At 35.7% G+C, this 26,669-nt stretch overlaps 1 protein-coding gene across 1 annotated transcript; it reads left to right on the top strand.

Moving 5' to 3' along the window:
* Positions 1-372: 372 nt before the first annotated feature.
* On the top strand, positions 373-9,335 carry RERGL (RERG like; the record flags this gene model as incomplete). The annotated part of the gene is made up of 5 exons (XM_079714361.1): positions 373-489; positions 1,590-1,646; positions 6,128-6,201; positions 6,622-6,770; positions 9,053-9,335. Exons 1-5 carry the CDS (start codon positions 438-440, stop codon positions 9,333-9,335), a joined length of 615 nt encoding a protein of 204 aa, XP_079570487.1. The 5' UTR covers positions 373-437.
* Positions 9,336-26,669: the final 17,334 nt, after the last annotated feature.

The following is a 26,669-nucleotide window of genomic DNA, read 5'->3' on the forward strand; positions in this document are numbered from 1 at the left end:
AGAAGATGTAGCCTCAGATATTAATAGAAAAAGTAAAACTGATCCACTCAAAGGAAATTTACAGGAATGTTTACCCATCCTCTAAAAACTTTCTTAATGAAGAGAGATCATCTTTCTAGGTTCTAGGAGAAGGTAGATTCCAGGCACATGAAAGTAGAAGATGAGCTACGCTTCTGTTAAACTCTTAACTATTGGCTTAGTAAACCTTTGTGTCTAAATAGTAAGTCCACTGTTTTCTTTTTTCTTTTGAGACATGTTCAAAACTACTCTAGGAAAATATTTTTAAAGTTATTATTGGATGGTAGGAGTATGGGGTGGAGTTGGCCTTAGGGAAATGAGAGCAGCAATAATAAAAAGGATTTTGGAAAACACATGCTTGGCTCAAGTCAGTATATCTCCAGAAGTCAGGACGGACCAAGAAGGAGCAGAAAAGCAAGATGAATGATGTGAAACTTGCTGTCTTGGGTGGTGAAGGAACAGGCAAATCTGGTAAGTGGTGTTGTTTTCTGTGGCATGGTGTAGAGTACATAAAGAGTGAGAAATATATTGACATGATATATATTACATTATAACATACTATATGTATATAAACTTGATATAACTATATATTATTTTTAAGTAGGAGTTTTCGCTTTATAAGCAAGTAATGTAATTACCTGTATATAAAATTTATATACAGGTTGAGGAATATAACTGTTTGAATTATTAATTTGTATCTTGTTCTACTGATGTTTGAAATTCATTGGAATAACAGGAAATCCCTCCCATCACTATCCCACCTACTTCTCACTCCAGCACACCTGCCTCCACACCTACCAGTGGCCAAACAATGCCCTTGAAAAGATTCTGCTTCCCTGAGACTAAGGGTGGAGAGAGATGTGTGGAGACCTATGAATTATTTTTTAAATGCCATTTTTTCACATTATCAAAGTGAGAAAAACTTTGGAGGCGCATGGCTTTTTAAATGCCCAGAAATGAGCAAGAGGTGCCCAGACCAGACCTTGGAAGCTATGTTTTTGTTTTGTTTTTGGTCACATTATGATGATACTAAGCATGCCGCCAATAGAACCACCGTAGCCTAATGAATCTTAACAACGGGCCAGACCCAGAAGCTGCAATAAGATAAGCCAACACTAGAGGTCGTTCCTCTGTTTCCTGCATTTTGAAGTCCCTATTTCCTTTAAACAATTGCAAATGCTTGAGAGCGTCCTGGCCACTATTAGCATGCAGCACCATGGAGCCACAATTAATTTTATAAAGAAAATATAGAGATGTTATAGTTCTTGCATCTCATATTTAATGAGAAATCTGTCTCTGTTACAAAGGTGAGTTGTCTTACGTGTCTTTGCATTTGTAAATTACTTACGCAGTGATTTGAGTGGGCAGCACACTGAGATCACTTTCTTTCTAGCCTCCTAATTTTTACGGCTGTACAGTGGAAATTCTTAGACCAGAATTTAGTAAAGTTTTAAGTCTTCATTAATACTTAGTAAATTTTGAGCGGAGATGCTAGATGCTTATGTACATTACTAAATTATTTGTATCCTAAAACAGATAAGACCACAAATCCAGCTTGTTTTGTTTTACAGCCCTTACAGTAAGGTTTCTTACCAAGCGATTTATTGGAGAATATGCTTCTAATTTTGGTAAGTCACTACTTTAGAATTTTTCACCTTAAAACTTCAGCATCATAATTAATATCAGAGAAACATTTTAATAGAATCTTCCATTTTTGCACTTTTTAAAGAATAATTTTATTTATTTATTTTTGGCTGCATTGGGTCTTCGTTGTTGCACGCAGGTTTTCTCTAGCTGCCATCAGTGGGAGCTACACTTCGTTGCAGTGCGCAGGCTTCTCATTGCGGTGGCTTCTCTTGCGGCAGAGCATGTGCTCTAGGCGTGCGGGCTTCAGTAGTTGTGGCACTCGGGCTCAGTATTTGTGGCTCACGGGCTTAGTTGCTCTGAGGCATGTGGGGTCTTCCTGGACCAGGGCTCGAACCCGTGTCCCCTGAATTGGCAGGCGGATTCTTAACCACTGCACCACCAGGGAAGTCCCCCACTTTTGCACTTTTAAGCAATTTATTTATTCATGGGTTCTGGTTAGAAAAGCCCAAATAAGTATTTGAATTAATTGTTCTTTTATGATAAAAAGTTATCCAATTTGATGTTAAATAAAATGGATTAGAAATCCAGTTGGTTTCAGTCTAGAACTAGAAAAACATTAAAACTGGCACCTGCCGCCTGTGCCAAGTGTTGTAGAGCACGTGAGTGTGGATTTTTTTGTAAGCAATTTGAAACAATTTGAAATTAAAGCAACATCTGTTGAAAAATAAAGACAAATTAATTATAAAAGCAAAAGTAACTACAAAATAAATGCTTATTTTTATTGCAAAAGCATGTGACAATAACTGGAAAATTATGCTATGATTAAAGATCATATCATAATTAGCTAGGTTGCTTATGTAAGTTTCAGAGAAATTCTAAAACAGATGCCAGGGCACCTTGATATAATCTTAGGATCATTTCACTAACTCTACTATAAATTTCTGTTATTTTGATCAGAATTAGCATGACATATGGGAAATGCCACAGTGGGGAATTAATAACAAGTGGTGAATTTTGCCAGAGGTTTGAATATATTTTTGGCTCAGCAATTAATCTATATAATGCTACTAATATCTTACCTGACTGAAGGTGTGGTGGGGAAAGGTTTTGAGGGTTTTTTAAATAAGAACAAAGATTTTAAGAAATATGAGATTTGGGAGAAAGGGGAATTATTCTTTTGTTCAATAATACTTATTTAGAGTAAGAATAAGTTATGATTGGAAGTGTTTTCATGAGAAATAAACAACAAAAATCTTTAGCATTCATTTATGATATAGCATTATTAGAGTATTTTAGAAAATAACTTTAAAGTATTGCATTGTTTCCTACGTGTAGCCCACATAGTATTTCAGTCCATATGCCATTTGCCAAATGTTTTAGGGCAAGCACTTGAAAACTGATTATAGAGAGAAGAAATACATAGGAAAAGAAATTCTTATTGTTTCATTTCTCAGGTCAACAACCTCAGTCAAAAAAGGTAACACACAAACTAGGAGTCAGGCATGAGAAAATGTTCTAAAACTATAAACAAAACATAAATAAAAGAACACACACAAAAAGCAGTAACAGCAACAACAAAATAAAAACATCATCTTAATCTTTTATAAGATATATCAATAGATATATAGATATATCAATAGATAAATAAGCAAATGAAATGTACACGTTTCTGGCTGTTACATCTCTATTAAAAATATAAGACCTAGAGACATTCTTTTTTTTTTTTTTTTTTTTTTTTTAAAGGGAACACTCTTTTTTTTTTTAGAAGATGTTGGGGGTAGGAGTTTATTAATTAATTTATTTATTTTTGCCGTGTTGGGTCTTCGTTTCTGTGCGAGGGCTTTCTCTAGTCGTGGCGAGCGGGGGCCACTCTTCATCGCGGTGCGCGGGCCTCTCACTGTCGTGGCCTCTCTTGTTGCAGAGCACAGGCTCCAGATGCACAGGCTCAGTAGTTGTGGCTCACGGGCCCAGTTGCTCCGCGGCATGTGGGATCTTCCCAGACCAGGGCTCGAACCCGTGTCCCCTGCATTAGCAGGCAGATTCTCAACCACTGCGCCACCAGGGAAGCCCGAGACATTCTTAAAGACAAAAAAAATGAGCAAAATTCACCACCACATGAGGATTAATTAGCAAAAAAAAATGACCCCATTTGTAAATGAGGGCTAGAAGGGGAAAATAATAAACTTTTAAAAAGTTAAGAGCTGGTGACCCCTGTTGGCAGTTTTTGAGTTTTGAGAGTGAGTATTTTAAAATGTCTTAGAAGGAAAGTATATGGTTCACAGTAGTAAGCTTATAAAGCTTAGAATAAACTGTCTGAAGACATTTTAAGATTTAATGAAACACTAACAAATTTCATTAAATGTAACCTAGAAGGATTTAAAAATTCATCCCTAACCTACTAAAGTCGGCTTTCCCAAATGTCCGCTACATTTTGCTAACCACAGGTTACAGAGTATTTGCCAGAATGGGTCATGATTTTGTGTCAGTATGCAATTTTGGAGAGAGGTAGGTCTTGTATTAAAACACTGGAGGGACAGTTACAGAAACGAAGTCCTTCATTCATTCAACAAATATTTATTGAATACCTGTCATGTGGCAGGTACTCTTTTAGGTAAAGAGGCTATAGTAATGAACAAATATCCGAGCCTTCATAAGATTTACATTCTGGAGGGAAGGGTCAGCTAATTAAAAATGCATTTATCTATCTATATCTATACATATATATATATATATCTAAATATCTACATATATATATAATGTCTTATGATGATAAATGTTATGAAGGAAAAGAAAGCATAGGGGAGTGGTGTGTGGTCATTTAAAATAGGGTAGTCAGGGTAGACCTGGCTGAGATGGAGACATTTGAACAGACCCGCAGGTGATAAAAACTGAGCCATGAAGATATTTGGACAGTTACATTCCAGGTAGAAGAAACAGTTGCCAAAGTTCAGAGGAAGGAACTTTCTGAAAAATGTGAGGAATGGTATGGAGGACTGTGTAGCTTCAGTGGAGGAATGTGGGAGACAATAGCCAAAGAGGTCTACTGAGATCATAGGGGTCATGGGAGACTAGATAACTAGGGAAATTCTCAGGCATTTTAAAAGCTTAGGTTTATCCAAGTGAGATGGGGAGCCATTGGAGAGATTTGATCAGGCAAGTGACATGATCTGTCTACAAATTGGCTTTTGCTCCTGGATTGAGAATAAACTGAGAGCAAGAAGGGAGTTAGGGGAGGGATAAAGCAAAGAGCTGAGTTAGGAGGTTTTCTAATAATACAGGCAAAAGCAATGATAGCTTGGACCAGAGTGTGAGCAAAGGAGGTGATGAGAGGCAGACAAATTCAAAATATTCTTTGAAGATAGAGTAAAAATGAATTTTTAATAGAATAAATATAAGATGTAAGAGAAAGAAAGAATCAGGGATGCCCTTGAGGCTTTTAACCTGTGAGACTAATTATGGGTATGTCATTTAATAAAATGGAAACTTGTGGGATATGCAGTCTTTGCGGGGAGATCAGAGGTTCCTTATTAAGCATGTTAAGGTTGAGATGTCTATCAGGTATCTAAATGGAGGCACCCAGTGGTGGTAGATGTCTAGAGTCCAGGGAAGAGGTCCAGACTACAGAAATGGGTTTATCAGCAATAATTGTTACATAAAGACTCTGACTGGATGAGATTAGCAAGGGAGTAAGTGTAGATAGAGAAGAAATCCATAAACTAGAATCACAGTTGGAGTGAGAGAAGATATTGTGGGACAAATAAAAAAGATTAATACAAAGCAATATGGAATAAAGAAAAAACCCAGGAGAGTATGTTGCCTTGAAAACCATGTGAAAAAAACATTTTTCACATGGAGGTAGGAGGTAGGTGTGATCAACTATACTAATACTACTGACAGGGCAGGTAATATCAATAACTTTCCACTGAGTCTAAAACCATAACCCTGATAAGAACAGTTTTAGTCAAGTAACTGGAATTAAAGCCTGATTGCAATAATTTGAAGGTCATGGAAGGAGAGAATTTGGACACAGGGAGTATAGATATTTATCAAAAGGCCAGCAGAGAAATAGAGCAGTAGTTGGGATCCAAAGGGTTGTTAAGTTAGGAGAAATTCATCTGCTAGTAATGATATAATAAAGAGGAACATTTTGTGATGCAGAAGAGAGAGGTAGACTTGTTGGAGCCATGTCTTTCAGCAGGTCAGAGGAAATAGTAACTAGTTCATAGTGAATGGACTGGCCTTAGATAGAAACACAGATAATTCATCCATAGTAATAGAATGGAAGATAAGTATATAGGCAGAAAAACATGTAGGTGAATAGGTATAGTGGTAAAGTTCATTTGTAAGAAATATACATTAACAAATATATGTTTTTTTGACCACTAGAAATAAAGAAGAGCTACTGTAGTACTCAACTAAAATATGACTGGTTGACTTTGCAGGACTGTGATCCAAATATAAGACCATTTTTTAAACTCTGGAGGATTTCCATACTGACAATGAGTATATGCATATTTTTCAGAATCTATCTATAAAAAGCATTTGTATTTGGAAGGGAAGCAATTGAATCTAGAAATATACGACTCTTGTTCTCAGGTAAGTAAAACAAAATATGTTTTCAATTATGATTTGAAGAAGATATCCCTCAAATCTTTTTAGCTAAACCTTATCAATACTGTTTTTTTTTACTGATTTAAATCTAGTACCAAAAAATCAAAACATATTCCATTTACTAATAAGGATAGAAAATATCATCTCTTTTCAAACATATATGTGGATATTGATTTTGATTTTGGATATAACTTTATTATAGTTCTTTATTTTTTAAAATTTAATCACTTTTGTTTAAAGAAAGAGGATGATAAAAAAGAAACAGAGACTACATTTTAGAAAATATCAGTATTTGGCTTACTGAATTCTCTTCCAGGTGAAATGGGTCTCCATTAATTAACTGTCTAACGGGTAAAATACAGGGATCAGATCCCACCACTTTCAACATGCTTCGTTTATTTTCAGCCACAGAAGGCAAAATTTTCCCTCACAAGTGAGCTGCATTGGGCAGATGGGTTTGTTATTGTGTATGACATCAGTGACAGGTCTTCGTTTGCTTTTGCAAAAGCACTAATCTACAGAATTCGGGAGCCACAGACTAGTCATTGTAAAAGGTGAGGTATTTTTCTTTCCTCTCTCCTTTCTTTTTAGTAAATCATCATAGAGCTGTAAGCATCATTAGGAAGAGTTTAATACAGGCTTCCAATTACAAAATTTAACAGCCCTGAACAATCCACCTTCCATTCCACAGGAGTTACACATGTAGTAAAAGGAATAAGATGAGAATACTTTATATCCTGGCTGACATAAACAGTTACTTGCCCCGAGTAAATGGCTATTTTACAAGACAGCTTCTATTGTTAACATGACATTCACTTGCAAAATAATGGTCCTCTGTACACAGATAGTTCCCTTTCCACCTTTCTTTTTCACTCCCACAAAAAATGTGAAGGCTACTAAATAAATCCAGATTTATTACACTTGGCATCCAATTCCTAGTCATTGAGCTGTTCAATCAATCAAAGCAAAATAGACTGAATAATCAAACTGTTACAGATTCTAAGTATGAGAGTACCTTTTTCTCCATTTCACCTCTTAAAACAAAGAGCTGATCAACGACTCCCGATTGCTAATGTCTTGACACAAGTGACTATGAAGGAAAACATAACTGTGCCTTAAACTAATTTTGCATTAGTAGATATAAATTTAAACCTATGAATTTCCCATTTTAGTTTTCCTTTTTTTTAAAATTGTTTTAGCCTTTCCATTTAAAATATTTATTTTTGTTTAACCTGCTGGTATAAGGGATTCTTTGTGATCGTAACCAGATTTGCCCTTAAAATCTAAAATAGCATTCTAATCTGGGAAGCAAAAAAGCACAATATTATTCCTGAAAATTGGTACCTGTGCTTTTTATATCTATTTTAAATGCCTACTATCAAGAAATAATCAGATAATAATTGATAAGTTATATTTCCCTAGAGTCATTTGATCTAAATTCTTGTTTATATCTGATTGACCTTGGGTAAACCCTTTAATCTCTAGACCTCCTTTTTCTGACTATAAAACGGATGGAAACACGGTAGGGGAAAAGAATGTGATTTTACTAAGGTACCTCATAGCTCTGATTTCCTATAATATTATTGATTTTGAGGGACCTCCATTGTTTCAAGTGCTAAATGCCTTATATTTAAGCACCATAACTTAGGTAAGGGAAAGTAATTAAAACTACTTTCTATTCTTACAAATCAAAAGAATCACTCATGAATAGGCAAAAAAAGTATATTTTAAAAATCCCTATATTTGACATTTTTCAGACAAACTTTTTAATGTATCGACCAAATAATTTTTGAGTTTTTCCAGTTCTCAATCTCTAGGTAAACTAGAGTCACTTATTTGTAGATAAAAAGCAAAATTATGGCATTGTTTTATAAAATTACATCTGATATTTGTGATTCACCATTGAAAATGTTTCATTTATTCTTCCCCATTAATTCTTCACAATAATTTTCTGAACTCTATAGAAAAAGATACTCTTAGTGCCTTCAAAATCCAACACATACAGTGCTTTTTCCCTTACGGCTCACACTGTCATGTGAATGAAACCAGCCTGAAGACTGTTTTCATTTTCCCATTTCTTCCCTATAGGCGATATCTTGGCAGAGTTCCATGTCATTTAAGACCTAGTAGCCTTACTGTATTCTTCAAATAAAACTCTGCTTTAGGAATGTTACACTGTAACTGAGGAGACTATATTGATATGTGCCAAAGACATTACCTTACCAAAGCGATATATTTCTTCAATAAACAGAAAAATTGTACAAGGTCAAGAGACTGTAAAATTTTCTTTAAAGTATGCTGTAATGAATATTAACAAACAGCAACAAGTATTGAATTAGTAAAGAGGCATTAGTTAGTCCCTCTCTTTCAGTTGATAAGGAAATGAAAGATAATACTTAGTAAGCATACTTTATTGCCTGGCACTGGGCTAGATTTTTATACACATCTTCATTTAACCTCTGTGAGCATTCTGTGTGACGAGGACTATTTTACCTTTTTTTTTGTTTTTTTTTACATATAAGGGAATTGAAAGTGGAAAATGTTACAATCATGTCTTGTTAGTAAACAGAGCCATAATTCCAGGAATAAGTTTGTACCACTTCAAATGTTATGCTTTAAGAGCTTTGTTGCTTCTGTGTCATTTACTACATTTTATCTAAAATAATTTTTGTAAGTAAATGAGATACACACACATATGACCACAAATAACACACACACACACACACACACAGTATTCTTTCTTTTGGTCCATAATTCTTTTTGATATAAACCTACTTAATTAAAAAAAAGAACTTTTAAAACACTCTTGTCAAAGAATTGTGTATCTGTGTTTCAGAGCTGTGGAATCAGCTGTGCTTTTGGTGGGTAACAAGCAAGATCTCTGTCATGTGCGAGAGGTTGGCTGGGAAGAAGGGCAAAAACTGGCATTGGATAACCGGTGCCAATTCTGTGAACTGTCTGCAGCAGAGCAATCTCTGGAGGTGGAAATGATGTTTATCAGAATTATCAAGGGCATCCTGACAAACTTCAAACTCAAAGAAAAGAGAAGACCCAGTGGATCTAAATCCATGGCCAAACTGATCAATAATGTATTTGGAAAGAGAAGGAAATCTGTTTAATTGACATGTGATCCTAAGGGATTTATTATATCAGAGAGTTTCAAACGTTTGTATGGTAATTAAATTTACCCTTTGTATGCAATTAAAAAATTCTCTTAGAGATATGAAATAATTGGCCATGAACCACAACTGTGTTTTCAAATATATAGTTTGCCTTCTTAGTTGTTTGTATCTTGTACATTTTGCTTCACACGTAACCTTTTCTTTATTACACAGAATAATATGAGTATAACCTATGGGTGGATTACTATATAATTTTATTAAATTACCATTCTACAGGGCTCAATTTACCTTTATTTTATATATATCTTTTTAGTGAAATATATAGTTATAGTCATATAGTTAATATATTATAGGGCTTAACTTATCAATTTGTGAAATTCATGGTCTATTTAATTGAAATGCATGGATTTATTTTTGAAAGTGTCTTTATAATAAACCAGTGAATTATTTGATATTACATAAATTTTACTTACAACTAAGGCCTTAAGAAGTTAAATTCCTTACCCGTAAGTATGTAGTTTACAGTTGGTCTGATAATGAAAAAGTCTGCCTTTCCTTATTGTATGCTAAGTTAACAAGGGCAATTATCATAGAAAAATTAACTTATACAACTAAGATACATTTTAGATTAAAAGATAAGGGGTTTTTTAAAGTTCATTTATAAATCCATACATCATAGGAAAAGAAAAAAGTAAAAACTGTTTAGTAATTATATAACCTTGAAGGCCTTATTGTCCTGAAAGAAATCCTGTATTAGATACAAACATTTTGGGCCTTCTCAGATTACATTGGGTACAATTTCCTTCAGAAGTCAACTGTCCATCTCCTGGACTGCAGCATCCCTTCTGCTGTCCCTGATGAGTTTGTCACCTGCTGAGTTTCAAGTTGCAGCCCTAGGCCTAACTTCAGCTAAATCGCTGATAAGTAAGGTTAGATTTTGGAGAAGTTAACCTGGGCATACATGCAATGCTGCGTGCACACTTGGTTAACATGTGTCAGCACTAACTAGGGGACCACGTAGAAGATCTTGAGTAGAGGGTGGTAGACTGGAGTCAGGGAGGGTGACACAGACTATTAGTCTGGGAAGGAGAGAATTAAGTCATCGACATGGTCTTGCTCATTGTGAGTCACGATCCAACATTTAGCTTTTTTGATCTGTGGAAATCTAACCTGGATGATGCACTAGAGTAAAAAGAGTGGAAGTAAGGGAACCTTGTGTGGTAGTATACAAAATAGTCCAGAATGTTCATGAAGATGGGGGGGTTAGAATTGCTATGGTAGATTGGACCCAAGAACCCACCATCTGACTGTGTCCTCTGGGACGATTCAGAGGAACTTCCTTTACTAAGGAAGTGAGGAAAGCCATGGTGAGGAGGCAAAGACAACTTAGACAAGCTTCCTAGTGACTGTGCTCCATGGGTCAGAGTTGACAGTCGGGATGCTTCCACTGAATTGCACTCCTCAATATTAAGACAGATGATAAACTCCTGGGACAGCAGAATCTGGATGCCAGCATTTAACCTGATGCCTGTTTAACCTCATAACCTGTTTACCCACTCACTCAGCCCCCAGAGAAATAGTGACATACCCAGGGTAGAGGCTCCATTTCTGATGCTGGTTGGTTGGAAACTTAGAAGCTATATTGAGACAAAGTCCATATTGTGGGCTCAAGCATTGCTCCCATCCCTGCCACCAAGGCCACTGTTATCATGGGTCCATTACATATAAGCACAAAGGTAGTCAAGAAAAAAGGCAGGTTATCTGTAGGGCAGTTCATCTTGTCCATTTGGTTGTAAAGTGACTTCTCATTGGTGGATGCTTTCCAGTTGGCATTAAAGTGATACATAAAGATCTGTAAATATGATGCCCTCTCTGAGAGATCCATTCACATGTTTATTCTCCAGTCCTTCTTGGCACTGTTCTTCCAGTCTTACCTCTTTACAGATACCTCTGACCTACTGGCGAAACCACTGATCACAGCCTAGGACTCTCTACCACATTATACCTTTCTTGACTTATGAGGTACACAGCAAAGTGTACTTCTTGAAGCTTTGGCAAATGGGATAATTTCCTTTTACCGATGAGCTTCATGGTTACCTCTGGGCGGAACTGTAATGAGGCCCAGTCTTCTTTTGCTTGGCACTAACACATCAAGCTTAAGTGAGGAGTGCTTCTTATAAACTAGGAACATTCAGATTAGATTGCTTTGTAAATGAGAAATAAACTTTTATTGTGTAGTTATTCTAGTAAATTCAGTTATATACTTTTTTGATCAACTATTTATAGTGATTTTATTAATCTTTTATAATATTAATCTTGACCATATAAGTATATGTACATATATATCAGCTTAAGCATTTATACTTTAATCTTTTTTTGGTTTTATTTTGTTCTTATTATTTGTCTGAATAATCTTAGAGATTTGGTCTTCATTCTTTAAAATTCTTTTCCTAGTTAAAGAAAGATTCTTTTGGGATGATTTTGCATTAAAAATAACATATTTATCCATGTTATATGGAAGAACTCTACTGTCAAAATGGTATGAAAATTCTTTCATAGCTTAATCTATGATTTAATCTTAATCTTAATCATAGCATAATCTTAATTTCATAGCATATGTATCTGTGATGAGTCACAGTTCAAAATTTCTCTGGTAAGTATACTACTCATATTTGTATATATTAAAATTTTTTTCTTTATTATACCCTGATTTTTTAACAAGGTGATCTGAGATGACACATCTTGTTGTAAGGAGTCTATGGAAAAAAGGAATAAGAACAAGCATTCTCAACAAAAAGAAAAGAAAAAGATAACTATGTGAGGTGATAGTTGTGTTAGCTAACTTAATTGTGGTAATCATTTCACACTCTATACATATAAGAAACCATTATGTTGTACACTTTAAATAAGTTGAAATTTTATTTGTTAATTATACCTCATTAAAGCTGAAAAAATTGTTTTACATTAAAAAAGGAATTTATATCTTAAAAATAGTTTCTGTGAGGCAACTTTAGAAATGAACCACTGATTATTTTTCATAGTGATATTTAAAAGTCCTGGGTTAATTTCCCCTTTTATAATGTGACAGTTATAAAACATGTCCACACATTTTTTGATACTTCTCCCATTAAAATGTTGAGTTGGATTCCCCTCACCTTGATTATGGATCATCCATGTTGACTCTCTTTTAACACATGGAATGAGGTGGAAGTAATGGAAAGGACTTAGGAGACCAGGTAGGAAAGAACTCGAGCTCCCATCTCTTCCTGGGACTCTGCATTGTTCAGAATCAGCATGGATCAACCTGGCTGCCCTGAAGGCACTAGGCCAGAGATACCACATGGGGTTAGTGACCAAACAACCAACAAACAGACAAGTTAATCTTCAGGTGATTTCAGCCTCTAACCTAGGACTACTCTAGCCAATGCCAGGTAGAGCAGGGATGAGTTATCCCCACTTGCAGAATTGTGAGCCCAGTATATATCCTTGTTTTGTTAGGGGAAGGTTGTTATGTGGCAATAGATAACCAGACCAATAACTCATTAAAACCCCTAGTAACTCAGCCAGTTTGAAATGTTTGGCTTTCTTATTGGGCAAAAACAGGGTGAAAAAAAGGATCTTCCAGATTCAAAAGAATTGGCTACAACATAAAATTCTCCCAGTATCAGTTTTCTTGGGAATATGATTCACGTGTAAAGCAACTTGCAAAAACCTAAAAATAATAAATTTCAGTTTTCCAAAATGAGAGAAACCACATCTACTTACAGTAGAGAAACAAATACATCAACATAAGGCCATAGAATGTTGTAGGTTGAAGGTAGCAAGTGTGTCTAAATCTGAAAGATAGTTAAGCTGTAGCACTAGACTGGGAATTGTCTATGCTGCTTCTAGTAAAAAAGATGCTGTCATTCACTTTGGATGAGCTTCAGTGAGATAACACATGATGAGGGGCAAGAGCTGAGGAAGGGAATGTCAAAGGGGAGGGGCCTTTAAAATGGTTTTGATTTAATACAAGGCATGCACTATTAATAAAGAAGTTGAATGATACCTATATGTTTTATAGGCTTATAAATTGTCTGTAGTAAAATATTTTACATCTTAGATCACTAGGTATTGTTTCAGCTTATTATGGGAGATATCTATCTAGAGTTGACTGAATTGTATTAATCTGAACCTAGTTTAATGATGCCGTAACATTTTTATGGGGGAATTTAATGTTTGCAATATCCATGTTCCTTCTTTGAAAGTGTGACTTATAGGTTTTTCATTTTCCTTAAATTATGAAATCCTTCAGCTAATAAAGGAAAATGATTATAGTTTGCAAAAAAGGCAAAGTCATTTAACAATCCATATAACTGTCTGTTGTAGGACTTTGCATAATAATTGTAATTTAGCTATTAGGGATTCTAAAGGCAGTTATCAGTCATACTCTACACTTCTGGGGGAATCAGGCAAAGCCCAAATTATTTAAAGTATTTTAAATTCCCAAGGGAAAAAAAAAGACACTATAAACTGGGAATATACTTCTTAGTGACAACATATTATTTCAAAGCAAAGAAGAAGTTCATCATAATATTCAAATGTATAAACCACCAAACATTATTTTTGTTTATTTTGGATAGAGATATAATAAGTTTATTTTTAATAATGGAACTATTAGTTCCTGTAAGGAGGGAATTAGCGATGAAAAGTATCAGTTGCAATGTGAAATTTGACCAACATTTAGTAATCCTGGAACAACTAAGACATAAAGAATTAGGAAAAAACAGAACATTGAAGAAGAGTAAGATATGGAATTATTTGCCCCATTTTGAGGAAGTATGAACATGCATTACCTCTGTAGTTTTTAGACCATTTTATAAGACTGAGTATTTAACAACTCAGTTTTAGTTGTTTAGTCAACTCTGTTTTAAAAGTGAGTATTAAACAACTAGATACGTGAAAACATTTCAAAACACATATTAAATTAAACTGATATTTTTTCCAGATATAAATTTACTTTCAAGGTAAGAAACTATTTAGGTTTGCAAAATTTGGGGTTATTTCTACACACAAACATATTTGGGGTTAAAATTTTGGTGTTGAGTTGGGGACAGAAAGTTTAATTCATTCAAACAATAATTGTAAAATAATAGCCGGTTGGTTGACATTTATAAGAAGATTTTGAAGCCTTATATAAAAGAAGTCTATATTTTACTCATATTGTTCTCCACAACAGGAGAGGTTTTGAGCAAAACCTGCTCAAAAATAGTTTAAAAATTATGGAATTTGGTCATTCTAAATGAATATTTATTGTTTTCTTAATAGCAACTTTTTGAAGATAAACATATTTGTTGGTAGACTTATAACTAATACACACATATGGTATAGTGTATATAGATATACTGTATATCTATACTATATATCTATGTCTCTATATCTCTCTAATGATGTTCTTTTATTAAATATATTTAAACAAACTGAATTCATCTATAAGAACAATATAAAACAACAGAGCTTTAATGATTTTATTTCACTTTTACATAACCACCAGTAAGGGATCATCTATTACAGAACTTTAATATTGGATACATATTGGCATATATTATTTAATCATGGGGTTTAATTGAGACATTGACTAGTTAAGAGGACTGAATCTGCCATTTCACAATTTTCTGTTAAAATTCAATTTTTTAAGTTGAATAATGACATTTTATAATAACACTGAAGTTTCATATAACAGAAGTCATATAACACAAATTCAGTGTTTCACTAACTGAATCGAGAATAGAAATCAGAGATAAAATCATAGCTATCTTTGTGCTACCTTCTGGACTAAAAATGCAGTTTGCCTATATTACCCTTTTCTTAAATCCTTGTTTCACATAAGCTCTGCACAACCAGAAAAGAGACCAGCTGTCCCTTCCTTCCATGAGAGTGATTTTCTGAACCATATACCTTATCTCTTATTACTCAGGACCCACTACCAACATCTATCTTTCTTTAAACATGCACAGCTTGAGACATAAGAAGAGCAATAGTGGCAAACTTTCTTAATCTGTATTGTACTCATGGATAAAGGCAAACACAGGTGAGGTAGAGATTTGGTTGTTGGAAATGTTGGGGCAGGGTCTCAAAGAGCTGTGATTTAGAATTATTCATGGATAGCATTTGTTAAAAATAGACAAAAACAAAACAATTTGTGTCATGTTATTCATTACATACTTGTTCTTCCTTGTAATGAGAAGATGGCAAGTTTGGGAACCCTCTCCACCTCCACAAAGCACAGCCAAACTCAGTCAATTCTGATTATGCGTAGAAATTATGCTGAGATGGCACAACAACTAGACTTCAAGTATGAGATTTGAGAAAGCTACACTATCTCTTTCCACTCTTTCCAAAATAATGATTGAGAGGGTGATGAAGATAAGGATAAAAATGGAAGCACCATATGTTGGCAAACCAGACCACAAAAGCTCCTTCCTTTTATAAGGATCAAGGAACATAAAACAGAACAAACAGTTAAATGCCCCCCCAACATATGCACACATTAATAATAATGGATTTTTGAAAATATTACTCAAGACAAGAACATAGAAATATTAATCTGAAATGGGAAAGTATATATCCTAAAATAATTTTTTAAATGAAGAATAAATAGAAAGTCTAGAACAGACTTTAAAATATGCATTTTAGGCAACGAAGAGTTGCATTGGCATTACAGAAAATTAGTTAAGTGACACTGATGTAAAACAAGAGGAGATTTTTAAGAATCCAAAGAAGGACAAAGGAATGAATATATTAAAACATATCATAATACAATATAAATAAATATTATAGGCATGAAGTTTAGAATATAACCTAAAATAATTATAATAAACTCAGAAATCTATAGTAGAAACAACAGCCCCTGCCTTTGTAATGCAGGGAGATAGGTAAAATTGTAAGTCTCAACTAGGATTCAGCGTGTATCAGAAAAAAAAAAAAAAATTACATAGTCTGGTGTCCCAGAAAGAAAAAGCAGGTAAATGGAAAAATTTAATATGGCTTAAATTTCTTTGCAACTACATAAATTAGTTAAGAAAAGTGAAAAGTCTAAAGAGTTTTGAGGGGAACTTTTGCAAAATTCCAGTTATAAGGACAAAAATTCTGGTTGAAATATGAAGACAAAGAATTTCTAATATGCAAGTGCTCTGAAAAATATACTCAATAGTATTACTGAAAGATTATCAATGTTTCAATTCCAATAAACAGAGAATAATTAAAATTAAGAGTTTAAGAACTAGAAGGCTATAGTATAAAAAATTGTGATAAGACTGATTATATGCCTAGAATGATATATGTGATGTTATTTATCATCCGTGACCCTAAACTGACAAATCTTGACACCTAGGCCGTGGTTAATCCGAAAAACAGACTAGTTCAGGTACACTTTGTTAAAACAGAGAAAATTTTAAACAATAACATTGTCTAAAAGTGTGTTTAAAATAATTGTGGTATGTGAACTGTATAATCACTTATTGAGTGCATGCTAGGTACATAGCACAGTGCTAGATGGTTTAAATATATTTTATATAAATATATAAAGGTGCCCTGCAAAAAAGATATTTTTATCTCATTTTGCCTAACTAAGTTATATCATTTACACACCTCAACACAGACAAAAAGATTAACCTAGTCAAAGGCTAGCTGTTGGCTAAGCTGGGATTCAGAAAGGAATGTAGCTGGGTCTCTATACTGTTTTCTCTACCACACCACACTCCCTCAATACCACTGAAAAACAGACACACATTTAAAATCATATCTACAAATGGTTTTTAATTTAGGGGTTGATGCCTATGTTTTGATAGTAAATATGAAAGCCAGATACAAAAGTATAGGTAAGTATAATTTCATTCATGTACAAAAGTATCTTTGAAAAATGATTGCCATAGAATATGCCAAATGATTATTAGCCCTTGGATGATTTTCTATCTGTGATTCCAAATTTTCTGTAAATAAACATTGATTAATTTTGTAATCAAAGGACAACTAAAGATTACTTCATATTTACAAATATTGAAAGAGTCTATTGGGCTGATTTGCACAGTAAAATTTTTATATGGATCCTAAAACTCTCCTCAGTTTATTACTAATATCTATAGATATTTATTTGTCAATCTAAGTCTAATCACAAATCTTATTAATCACATTTATTAATTTTTTATTTTAAAGATGGATTACCTCTCACTAATTTCCTACAAGACCAGGTGTTATAATTTAGAAAACAAAATATATACACTTTTGCATTTTTGATTAAGACAATTTACATACAATAAAATGCACATATTTTATGTGCACAGTTCAGTGAATTTTAACAAATGTATTCACCTGTGTAACTGCTGTCAAATCATGATGCAGAACATATCCATCATTCTGGAAACTGCCCTTGTGCCCCTTTCCAAGCAATCTGGAAATCAGTTTGCCATATTTTCACAAATATAAATATACCTTTATAAATGATAGAAAGTACATGCAATCTTTAGGCAATGAACAGACCCATATTACATTACTTCAAGCTCCAAGAAAGTGGAGTTCTTGCGATTCATTTTCACTACCATCTACCCCGGGTCTTACCACAGTGTCTGGCATATAATTGGAGCCCATAACATGTTTATTGAAAAAAATGTTTGAGTGCATATTATATAGCAGGCACTATGCTATTTTTTAATGGTTAGTTTTATTATAATATTCTTTGGTGATAGAAATACATGTTATTAATAAGAAGAAAGTGCTTAAAATAATATAAAAGTATAAAGAACAAAAATGCTGATAGTTCTCTTATACCATTCTCAAATGATCACTCCCAGAGTAGTCAGTATTATTAGTTTGGTGTATTTCTTTCATTCTTATCTTTGCACTTACAAACATAAAACACATATATTCTTTTAAAAAACAAATAAAACAATTATTGTTTATCGATAATCTCTTATGGGTCAGGTTTTGTTCTAAGCTCTGGAGATACAGCAGCAAACAAAATATATTAAATGCCATACCTTCATAAAGCCTATAGTTTAATGGGAAGAGACAATGATAAAGAAAGTATGTAAATGATATAGGATGTGAGATAATGTTGAGTGCACAAGGACTGCAGAGGAAAACTAAGCAGCCAAGAAGGACACACATGTCTCAGGAGTGGGTGAAAACAGGGTGGCTATTTTAAATGGGAGTTAGGTATGGACTTCTTGAGAAGATCTTTTGAGCAAAACATGAAGGTGGTCGGGAGTAAAGCATTCAAAAAAAAAAAAAAAGCAGTTGTTTTCTTTAGAGTCCAAAGCCCTGTGGCTTATTGGGGGCCAGGGCCAAGTGGGCTGTGGTGGGCAGGGGAGCTACGTGTCACCTTTCTCAGAGATGGCAGCCGTGAGGATGAATGAAGGATGCAGGACCCCCGGCTCTCCTCTGCACACAGACGCTGACCAGGCTGCCCTGGGCCAGGCACTTCACCATCTCAGCTGAGCCCACCACCATTGTTTGGTTTTCAATGACCAGGGTCCAGCTTGTGCTCTGGTGGATTGCAGTTCTGCACAGGTCATAGGTGGGCCTACTGGATGAACTTGGAGCCACGCTCGGTGCCGTTGAACTTCCTCACTCCCTTGTGCTGTCTGACGTGCCCACGCAACTGGGCCACCACTTTAAAGGCCTTCCCACAGATCTGGCAGAAGTGGGACCCTCCTGGTGGCACCCTGCTGGTGGCGGCCAGTCATGTAACAGGGCAGAGTGGGCATGCAGCCATTAGCGAGTAACCATCATTGCCCAACAATCAGCACGGGGGTCAGATGTCTTGCTCAGGCAACAGTGGTCTTGGTGCGTTGAATGTGGCTGGAGGTGGATTCTGGCTTTCTCCCCAGGGCCTTCCAGGCCCTCTTGCCTTCGGGCCGGCAGGTGAGCTTGGGGGCCGGGGACAGGCTAAGGGCTGTGTCCTGCGGAGCTCCAGAGCCCTCACCAGGGCCTCCCGCTGGCCTTGAAGTAGCAGCAAACCTCTCCCCCATCCCTATCTCTGCGACCTAATGGCAGAGCCATCTCCATGAGTCACAGTCCACGGAGGCCTCAGCAACTGGAGTATATGGATGCTGCCATTAAGGTAACAGCTTCAGCCAGCTTCAGTCTCTCTGTTCAAGTTGCAAAACTTGGTCCAGCTTAGATCAGTTGTCTACCCCTAGGAGCTGGCCAGAGGTCAGGGTTAAGTTGCAAGGACATTGCGCATCATTACTTCAGGTCCACCTCTGTGTTGGGGCTATTCTCAAAGAAGGGCAATTGCTGTGAGCTGGGAATTCACCTGACGGGTATTTGCTACAACCTGTATTCCTACTTTTCCTATACAAATGATTCTCTCCAGTTTAAATGAAAAGCCTGAGGGCTGGCTGGGGCTTGGCACCTGGCTCCCTCGGTGATGACGGCTGGGCAGGGTCTGGGCACCTGGCTCTGAGGCGCCGTCAGCTGAAATCTGCCTCTTCAGCCTGGGCACTGGTGGGAGGAGCCAGGCCGGGTGCTGGATGAGTGCTCTCGGGCCGGGCGGCCAGCCTGCACAGGCCACTCCCCTCCCACTTAACCGGGGCCTGGACCTCAGAGGGCGAAAGTTGAGCCTTGGGACCTTGCCCTTTCTTTACAGAACGGAGAGTAACATTTGTTTTGGTGGAGGTTTACAGGAACATCATGACCTGACGGTGACCTGACCTCAAGGACAAAGGCTCTGACACCAAGAAGTGTTCACCAACTAGCCACGTCCCTCCCTCACCTTTCCTATAAAAGCGCTTTGCTGAAAGCTTTCAGGGAGTTCGGGGTTTTTAAGGCATGAGCCACCCTCCTCTTGCATAATCCCGCAATGAACCTTTCTATGTTCCAAACTCCGACGTTTTGGTGGTGTTTGGCCTCACTGTGCATCAGGCACAGGGCCTCGCGTTTGGTAACAGTCCTGTGCTTCTCAGCAGGGGCCTTTCTGGGTGCTGAACTCACAGCTGCAGGCCTCTCAGTGGTGTGGTGCGGTTGTGCTTCTCCAGGCCAGCTTGGATGCAGAAGGTGTAGCCACAGAGGTGACACTGGAAGGGCTTCTGGCCCACGTGCCTGCTCAGGTGCAGGTTGAGACCTGCCTTTTGGGTAAAGGTGTGGCTGCAGAACTTGCAGACACATGCCCTCTAATTCCTGTGTTTGGCCTTGGTGTGCATCTGCAGGCCATTCTGGCTGCACACACAGAACTCCTTGCATGCAAACAGCTCCCTGCAGTGTTTAAAAGCCTGGTGCAGCTGCAGTTCCCTTTGGGACAAAAAGAACTTGGCCCGGGTGGGACAGGTATGGAGCTTGGGAGCTCCATGCAGCTTGGTCCCTTAGCTCTGCATGAACTTCTTCTTCATGAGCTGCTGCGAGCAAGCCCAACACTTGGAGGGCATCTCCCCCGTGTGGGATGCCAATTGTACCGGCAGCTCCATCCTCCAGCAGAAGGTCTCCAGGCACTTCCCGCACGTGAAGACTTGTTAGGATTGGTTCAGACAACTCCGGGTGTCATGCTTCAAGATATTCTCCTTTGACAGATAACACATTCCAAATTTGGGTTGCTAGAAGGTTTTCTCCCCAGTGTGTTTCTTGTTGTGCACTTTTTGATATTTGTTGAGGAACTTTTTGGAAGAAAAAAGAGGGTAAGAGTCTTTCTTTCCCCTGCTGTTTAAGTGCCTTGAAGTCAAAATACTCCATATGCCAAAGTGGCGTATTTTGGGGTGACCTATTCTGATTTTCTTCAAACAGATATAGCTATCTTCTAGGATTATAGGGTTTTGTGCTTATTTTTGTGGTACAGAATAGAGTGGGGAAACAGTACTTAGAATGAAGTATTTCAAGCCTATCCAGAAAAAAAAAATCCTCTATGTACATGAGAACTGACCAGAAAGTCAGGTTAGGACAGCAGTCAGGGAGGAGACGATGTATAATGTATGGTATAGAATGCTTGGCCCCAAAGAAATTCACAAAGTGTACAAGGGATCTGGTTAGAATTAAACTGATAAATTTGTCTAATATATTGTTTCTAGCTCAGAATCTTGTATGTTTACTGTTATCTGACAAATATCTCACTATGCAAATTCCTAATCCATTACCTAATTTTAGGATAAAAGATGTGTGTGCATACATCTGGAATTATGAAGACAGATTGAGTGAATGCACTTTGTAAAAGCAGGCTCCATGTGACTCACATATGGATGAGAAACCATCTTAGCAGTATGCGCTGGTGGATATGTCTGTGGAATTTTTAATCCTCTTATTTTATTATCATGCTGGTTTATGTTTTAAACGTATTAAAATGACTTGTGTTTTATTTCTAAACATCTAATGTAAAAGTCATAACACTCATGGCTCCTTTAAAACACAATTAGAAAAGCATTTCTGGGATTATCATTCAATTTATTACATTCAGTGATATTTTGTTACTTGTACCATAGGAAGCTAATAGGCCTCATGAACTGTATCTAGAATACAAGTTGTACTGCTAGCATATTCCAACCTCTAAGTGCCTTTCATGTCAGCATGAGAGATACGATCAGGCATTTGAAATCTCTGGCCTATTTATAAAGATACCATCAAAACCTGCCTGATGCAGCTGACTTATGAATCAATTATCTGAACTACACCAAGTGATATATCTATTCTGAAATTTAGAGTCATATATTTGAAGTTAAACTACAAACAGATAAACTATTCAACAGCCTATCATGATTCTTATCTCTATGTCTATATCTGTCAAATGCTGGGAGAAAAAAAAGGCAAAATCTTACTGATTTTACTGGGAAGAGTTTTTAAAAATAAATCACAAAGATACAAATTCTCTCTCTCTCTCTCTCTCTCTAACACACACACACACACACACACACACACATACACACACACACACACCTAGCTATCAAATTACTTATGACCTGAGGGAAAATTTAAATAAAATCAAGAGCATGCAAGGGATGACTCTCGTTGTAAAAGGGGAAAAATAACAATAAATAATATTAGTTCTCTTAAATTTTATGTCTTAAATGAAATGGCTGAGTATTTCAGTAAATACAAATGCCACCATTAGGACAAAAGGTACAAAGCCACTGGGTGCAGAGAGACAACAGTTATGTTTCATCCCAGATGTTGTTGAAAATAAGCCAAACCTAAGACAGATGCGTGTCCTTTTGTTTTGTTTTTAGGCGATACCTCACAAGATGTATTCTATTTCAGGATCTACTGTTCATTTCTAAATATTAATGATCTCAGTTTTACTGCTTTGCCTGGTAGAGTTCAGATTTCAGGAACGTTTTATTCATGCTGACCAAAGTCATGAGAGACACGTGCACTAGGATGACAAAGTATTAATGTAAAATGAGGAAATGTAGTAACTTTCAACTACACAATGAATTATCTTCTCAATAGGAGAACTTGTATAAGAGACCAAATTAATATCAGAAGTCTGCTTTTCTGCAAAGAATTAAAATAAAAGAAGCTCAACATTTTACTGCTTCCTTGAAAAAGTGACTTCTAAGGTGAGTAAAAAAAAAAAATAAGAGACAGTTAGGCAAAAAATGCTGAAAAAGGCCTTTGGAGTATAATACAATACAAGCCAAAGTTTCTGAAGTTGTGTTCCCTCGTCAGAACCTCTTGGCGTTGGGTGGGGTGGGGACGGCCTGAGGAGGTGCAGGAGGTAAAGTTAATTTAAAATGCAAAGTTCTGAGCCCCACCCTGGGTTTACCAAATGAAAATCTGTGGGTATATGATAAGAATCAGTCTGAATATAGTTTTTAGTAATTCTTGGCACACTCAAGCTTGTAAACCTTTTTGTCAAAGAAGAATGCAAGAAAAAATCTGGCGTGATAAGCAGGAGACAGATCAGGAATGGGTTAGGCATGGTGATTAGGGGTTTGGGATTTACGCTGAAACTAACGGGTACCCATGGGGCAAGGGAGTAATATGCACACATTTGTGCTTTAAAAATATGATTCTACCTGCAACATAAAGCAAGGCAATGTGAAGGAAAGAATGGAATCAGGGAAACCAGAGTTAGGAGGTGGTTGCCATGATCTAACCATGAGGTGGTAGTCACTTGCACTAATAACAATTAACAATAGTAAAAGTCAAAGCCAATTTTTGCTGAACAATTATGCACCAGGAAAACCGCTTTACAAGAATTTCTTACCTATATTTTAAAAGTGCCCTATGAGGTACATGGGAACTATTATTATCCTTATACAGACAAAACAGAAAACCTGAACTCAGGGTAATTAAGTATTTTATATAATTCGTAAATGGTAAGACAAGGATTCAGATCCACATCTCTCTGACTCAGCTACCATATTCTTAACAGCTATGTTATTCTGTCTAACAAATGAAGCAGCAGAATAGGGAGCTACATAGAAGGTAGAGTTGATAGAATTGATGGTTGCTTATAGGACAAAAGAGATAGAAAGGATGGAGATGATGCCTGGGATTTGAGGTGGGTTATGATGCTTTTCACCGGCACAAATGAATATAATAGGAGTGGGTTAGAGAGGAAAGAGAATACATTCATTTTTAGATATTGGGTTTATGGTGCCTCTGGAACATCCATGTAGCATGTCCAGTAGGAGATGAGTATAACATTTTTGAGTTCAGTATATAAGTGTGTGTGTTACAGTTTGAAGAGTCAGATGTACATGGGAGAAATTCAAAGTCTTATAAATGGACATTAATGTCTGGAGACTTGAATTTAGGGAGAAGAAAAGCAGGCCTAGTATAGAAACCTTGAGAGGAATAACAGGCAGAGGAGGAAATAACTAAGACTATTAACACATAACTGATTTTTCAAAAGAGGTCACTCAAGAGTGAAAGAGACCTTAGTAATAATTACAGTAATAAGAGGTGATGGGCATAAATGGGTTCTGACCCAGACCAGCCAGGACATATGACCACCCTTCTCTAAGGAGGCTGAGAGATGAGAATTTTAAAAGGCAGGAAGAAAACCAGCTGAGAGTGTTAACCTGGAACCTGGAGGGTCTATAATATTATTGTAATACTTATATGGCATAAACATATTTACTTTCATGAAGCCTACAATTTTAATCATGGTTCCAGTCCTCACAACGAGTACAAACAGGTAGGAAAAATCACTTAAAGATCACTTGTCTAGTCTGGCTTTCCCAAGTATCTTCTGCATCCAAATTTGTATTCCATATAAGGATAAAATTTCTAAATGGATTTGAATGGTCATTTCCGTGGAAATGTCATCTCTTTTTTTCTTCAGTATTTTTCATTTGCTATGAAAACTTACCATAACTTATATTGCTTCTTGAAAGACTCTATAATATCTTCATTTTTAGAGAAACACTGAGGAATCATAATGAAGATTAGGCAGCCCCCTTTATCTCATGCTGCCCAGAAATGATCTCTTAAGTATACATCTCTGGGAAGACGTCTGTATATTACTAATCTAATCTGTGGTTATTTATTTGTGTGAACATTTCTTTTTTCAGAGAGTGGCATTTTTATGATAGTAATTTCAAATTGTGGCTTAAGCCTTATTTCAGTTTGGTAACCTGATATGAACTTGCCGATATTATTTTCTTAAAATTAATGAGGAGAATATTCTCAGGATCAATTATGTCTCCTATTAGAAGAGTAATCTCAGTGCCTAATAATGCCACTCAATTTCCTATTCTTCCATAAACATTTCCAACATACTCTAGCCAAATAGGTTCCTTTTTCTTTTTTCATTCCCTGTAGTATTAGTGGTTAATTCTTTCCTTCATACCACTTGGGCTATTTTATAACTGTCTCTTAACACATGAAATATTTCTAGTTCATTATGCTGTTTCTAAGTGGATATATTCAGATTTTTATAAATATATGTGTGGAAAAAATTAATCTTTGATAGATGCATTTTTGTCCATTAATAATACTATGAAGCCATAATGGTGTAGGACATTTACATGCATGGTCTAAGAATATAATAAATATGCAAAAATCATTTATTGAAGGGAATGAAATTTCAGAATTCTTCAAGTAGGGAACTGTATTTTGTATAAAGTAGATGCAGAAAATTTAAGTTGGCACTGATAACCAAGTCCCTGTGATAGAAAATGCCCGTCTTGTAGAAGGGCTTGATATTAAAATGCCCCACTCTATTCTCTGCATTTATTAATGTTTTGGGGGGGATTTTCAAAATGCACTGCAGCATTTTGGATAATTGAGTATCCCTTAGTAAAGGGATAGATAAATTGACCATTATTTACAGAAGCATTGAAGTTGCCATGTAAATATACTTTAGTTATTGAAACATCTCACAATGTAACTGTAAAATATTCTTCCAATTTAAGGTTTATTATATCCTTAGAAATAATGAGAAATATAACAAAAGACACTATAATAGATCTGCCTTTGTACAGGATCTGATCAGAAAGTGTTCTTTCTCACACATTATATGTATTAAAACCAAAATATAAAAGTCAAGAGCTGCAAAAAAAAATTCAGTTAATGATGAGTAGGAATGTCATAACAATTTAAATATTTTATTTGTGGTAAGAAATAAATAAAACCAGTGAATTTCCAGAGCATATTTCTTTAATTTTTAGGTGATAAATATCATGTCTTCAATACTTAATATTGTCTCATAAATCAAAAGAAAATAAAAACAGCAGCAATGCCATATAAAATGAGTAAGGGTCACAAAGAAGAAAATACAAATAGCCAATGAATAGATAAAAAATCATTCAAGTTCCTCTTAACCAGATAAATTAAAATACAAAACTGAAAATATTGTTTGGCCTATCATATTGACAAATGTTAAGATGAAGATAATGTTCAATGCCAAAACCAGTACAGTGAGGTTGGCATTTCCATACCCTGCTGGTAGCATACACATTGATTCAACTTCACATAACCTATTTGTCATTATGTATCAAGAGCCTACGTACTAAAAATCTGATTTTCTTCATCTTTGTGTGTGACAATGCATAGATTTAGTGTTTTATTAAAAAATAAAATCAAATTAAAATCACAAAATAACATTTTAAATAACTCTATTATTCACTTTTTTCTGACATAATTGTTACTTTATTACTAAATTTAGAGAGGGGTAGGACAAGAAAATATATGTATATTCCTTTTTTTTTCATTTTGGTCAGTTCCACAAAAGTTATACACCCTATGATTTTATATATATTTTCAAATTTAGAATAGTCAAAACCATACCAAAATTAGTAGGTTGGTTTGAATTTCTATAATTTTTTTAAAAAGTTTAAATTATTTCAGTTACATTTTTATGTGAAAAGGAGAAATCAATTCTGATTTCCTTGTACCATTATGCATAGTTATATTCCCTTTGAT

This window comes from Hyperoodon ampullatus, assembly GCF_949752795.1.
Source record: "Hyperoodon ampullatus genome assembly, chromosome: 11".
Lineage (NCBI taxonomy): Eukaryota > Metazoa > Chordata > Mammalia > Artiodactyla > Ziphiidae > Hyperoodon > Hyperoodon ampullatus.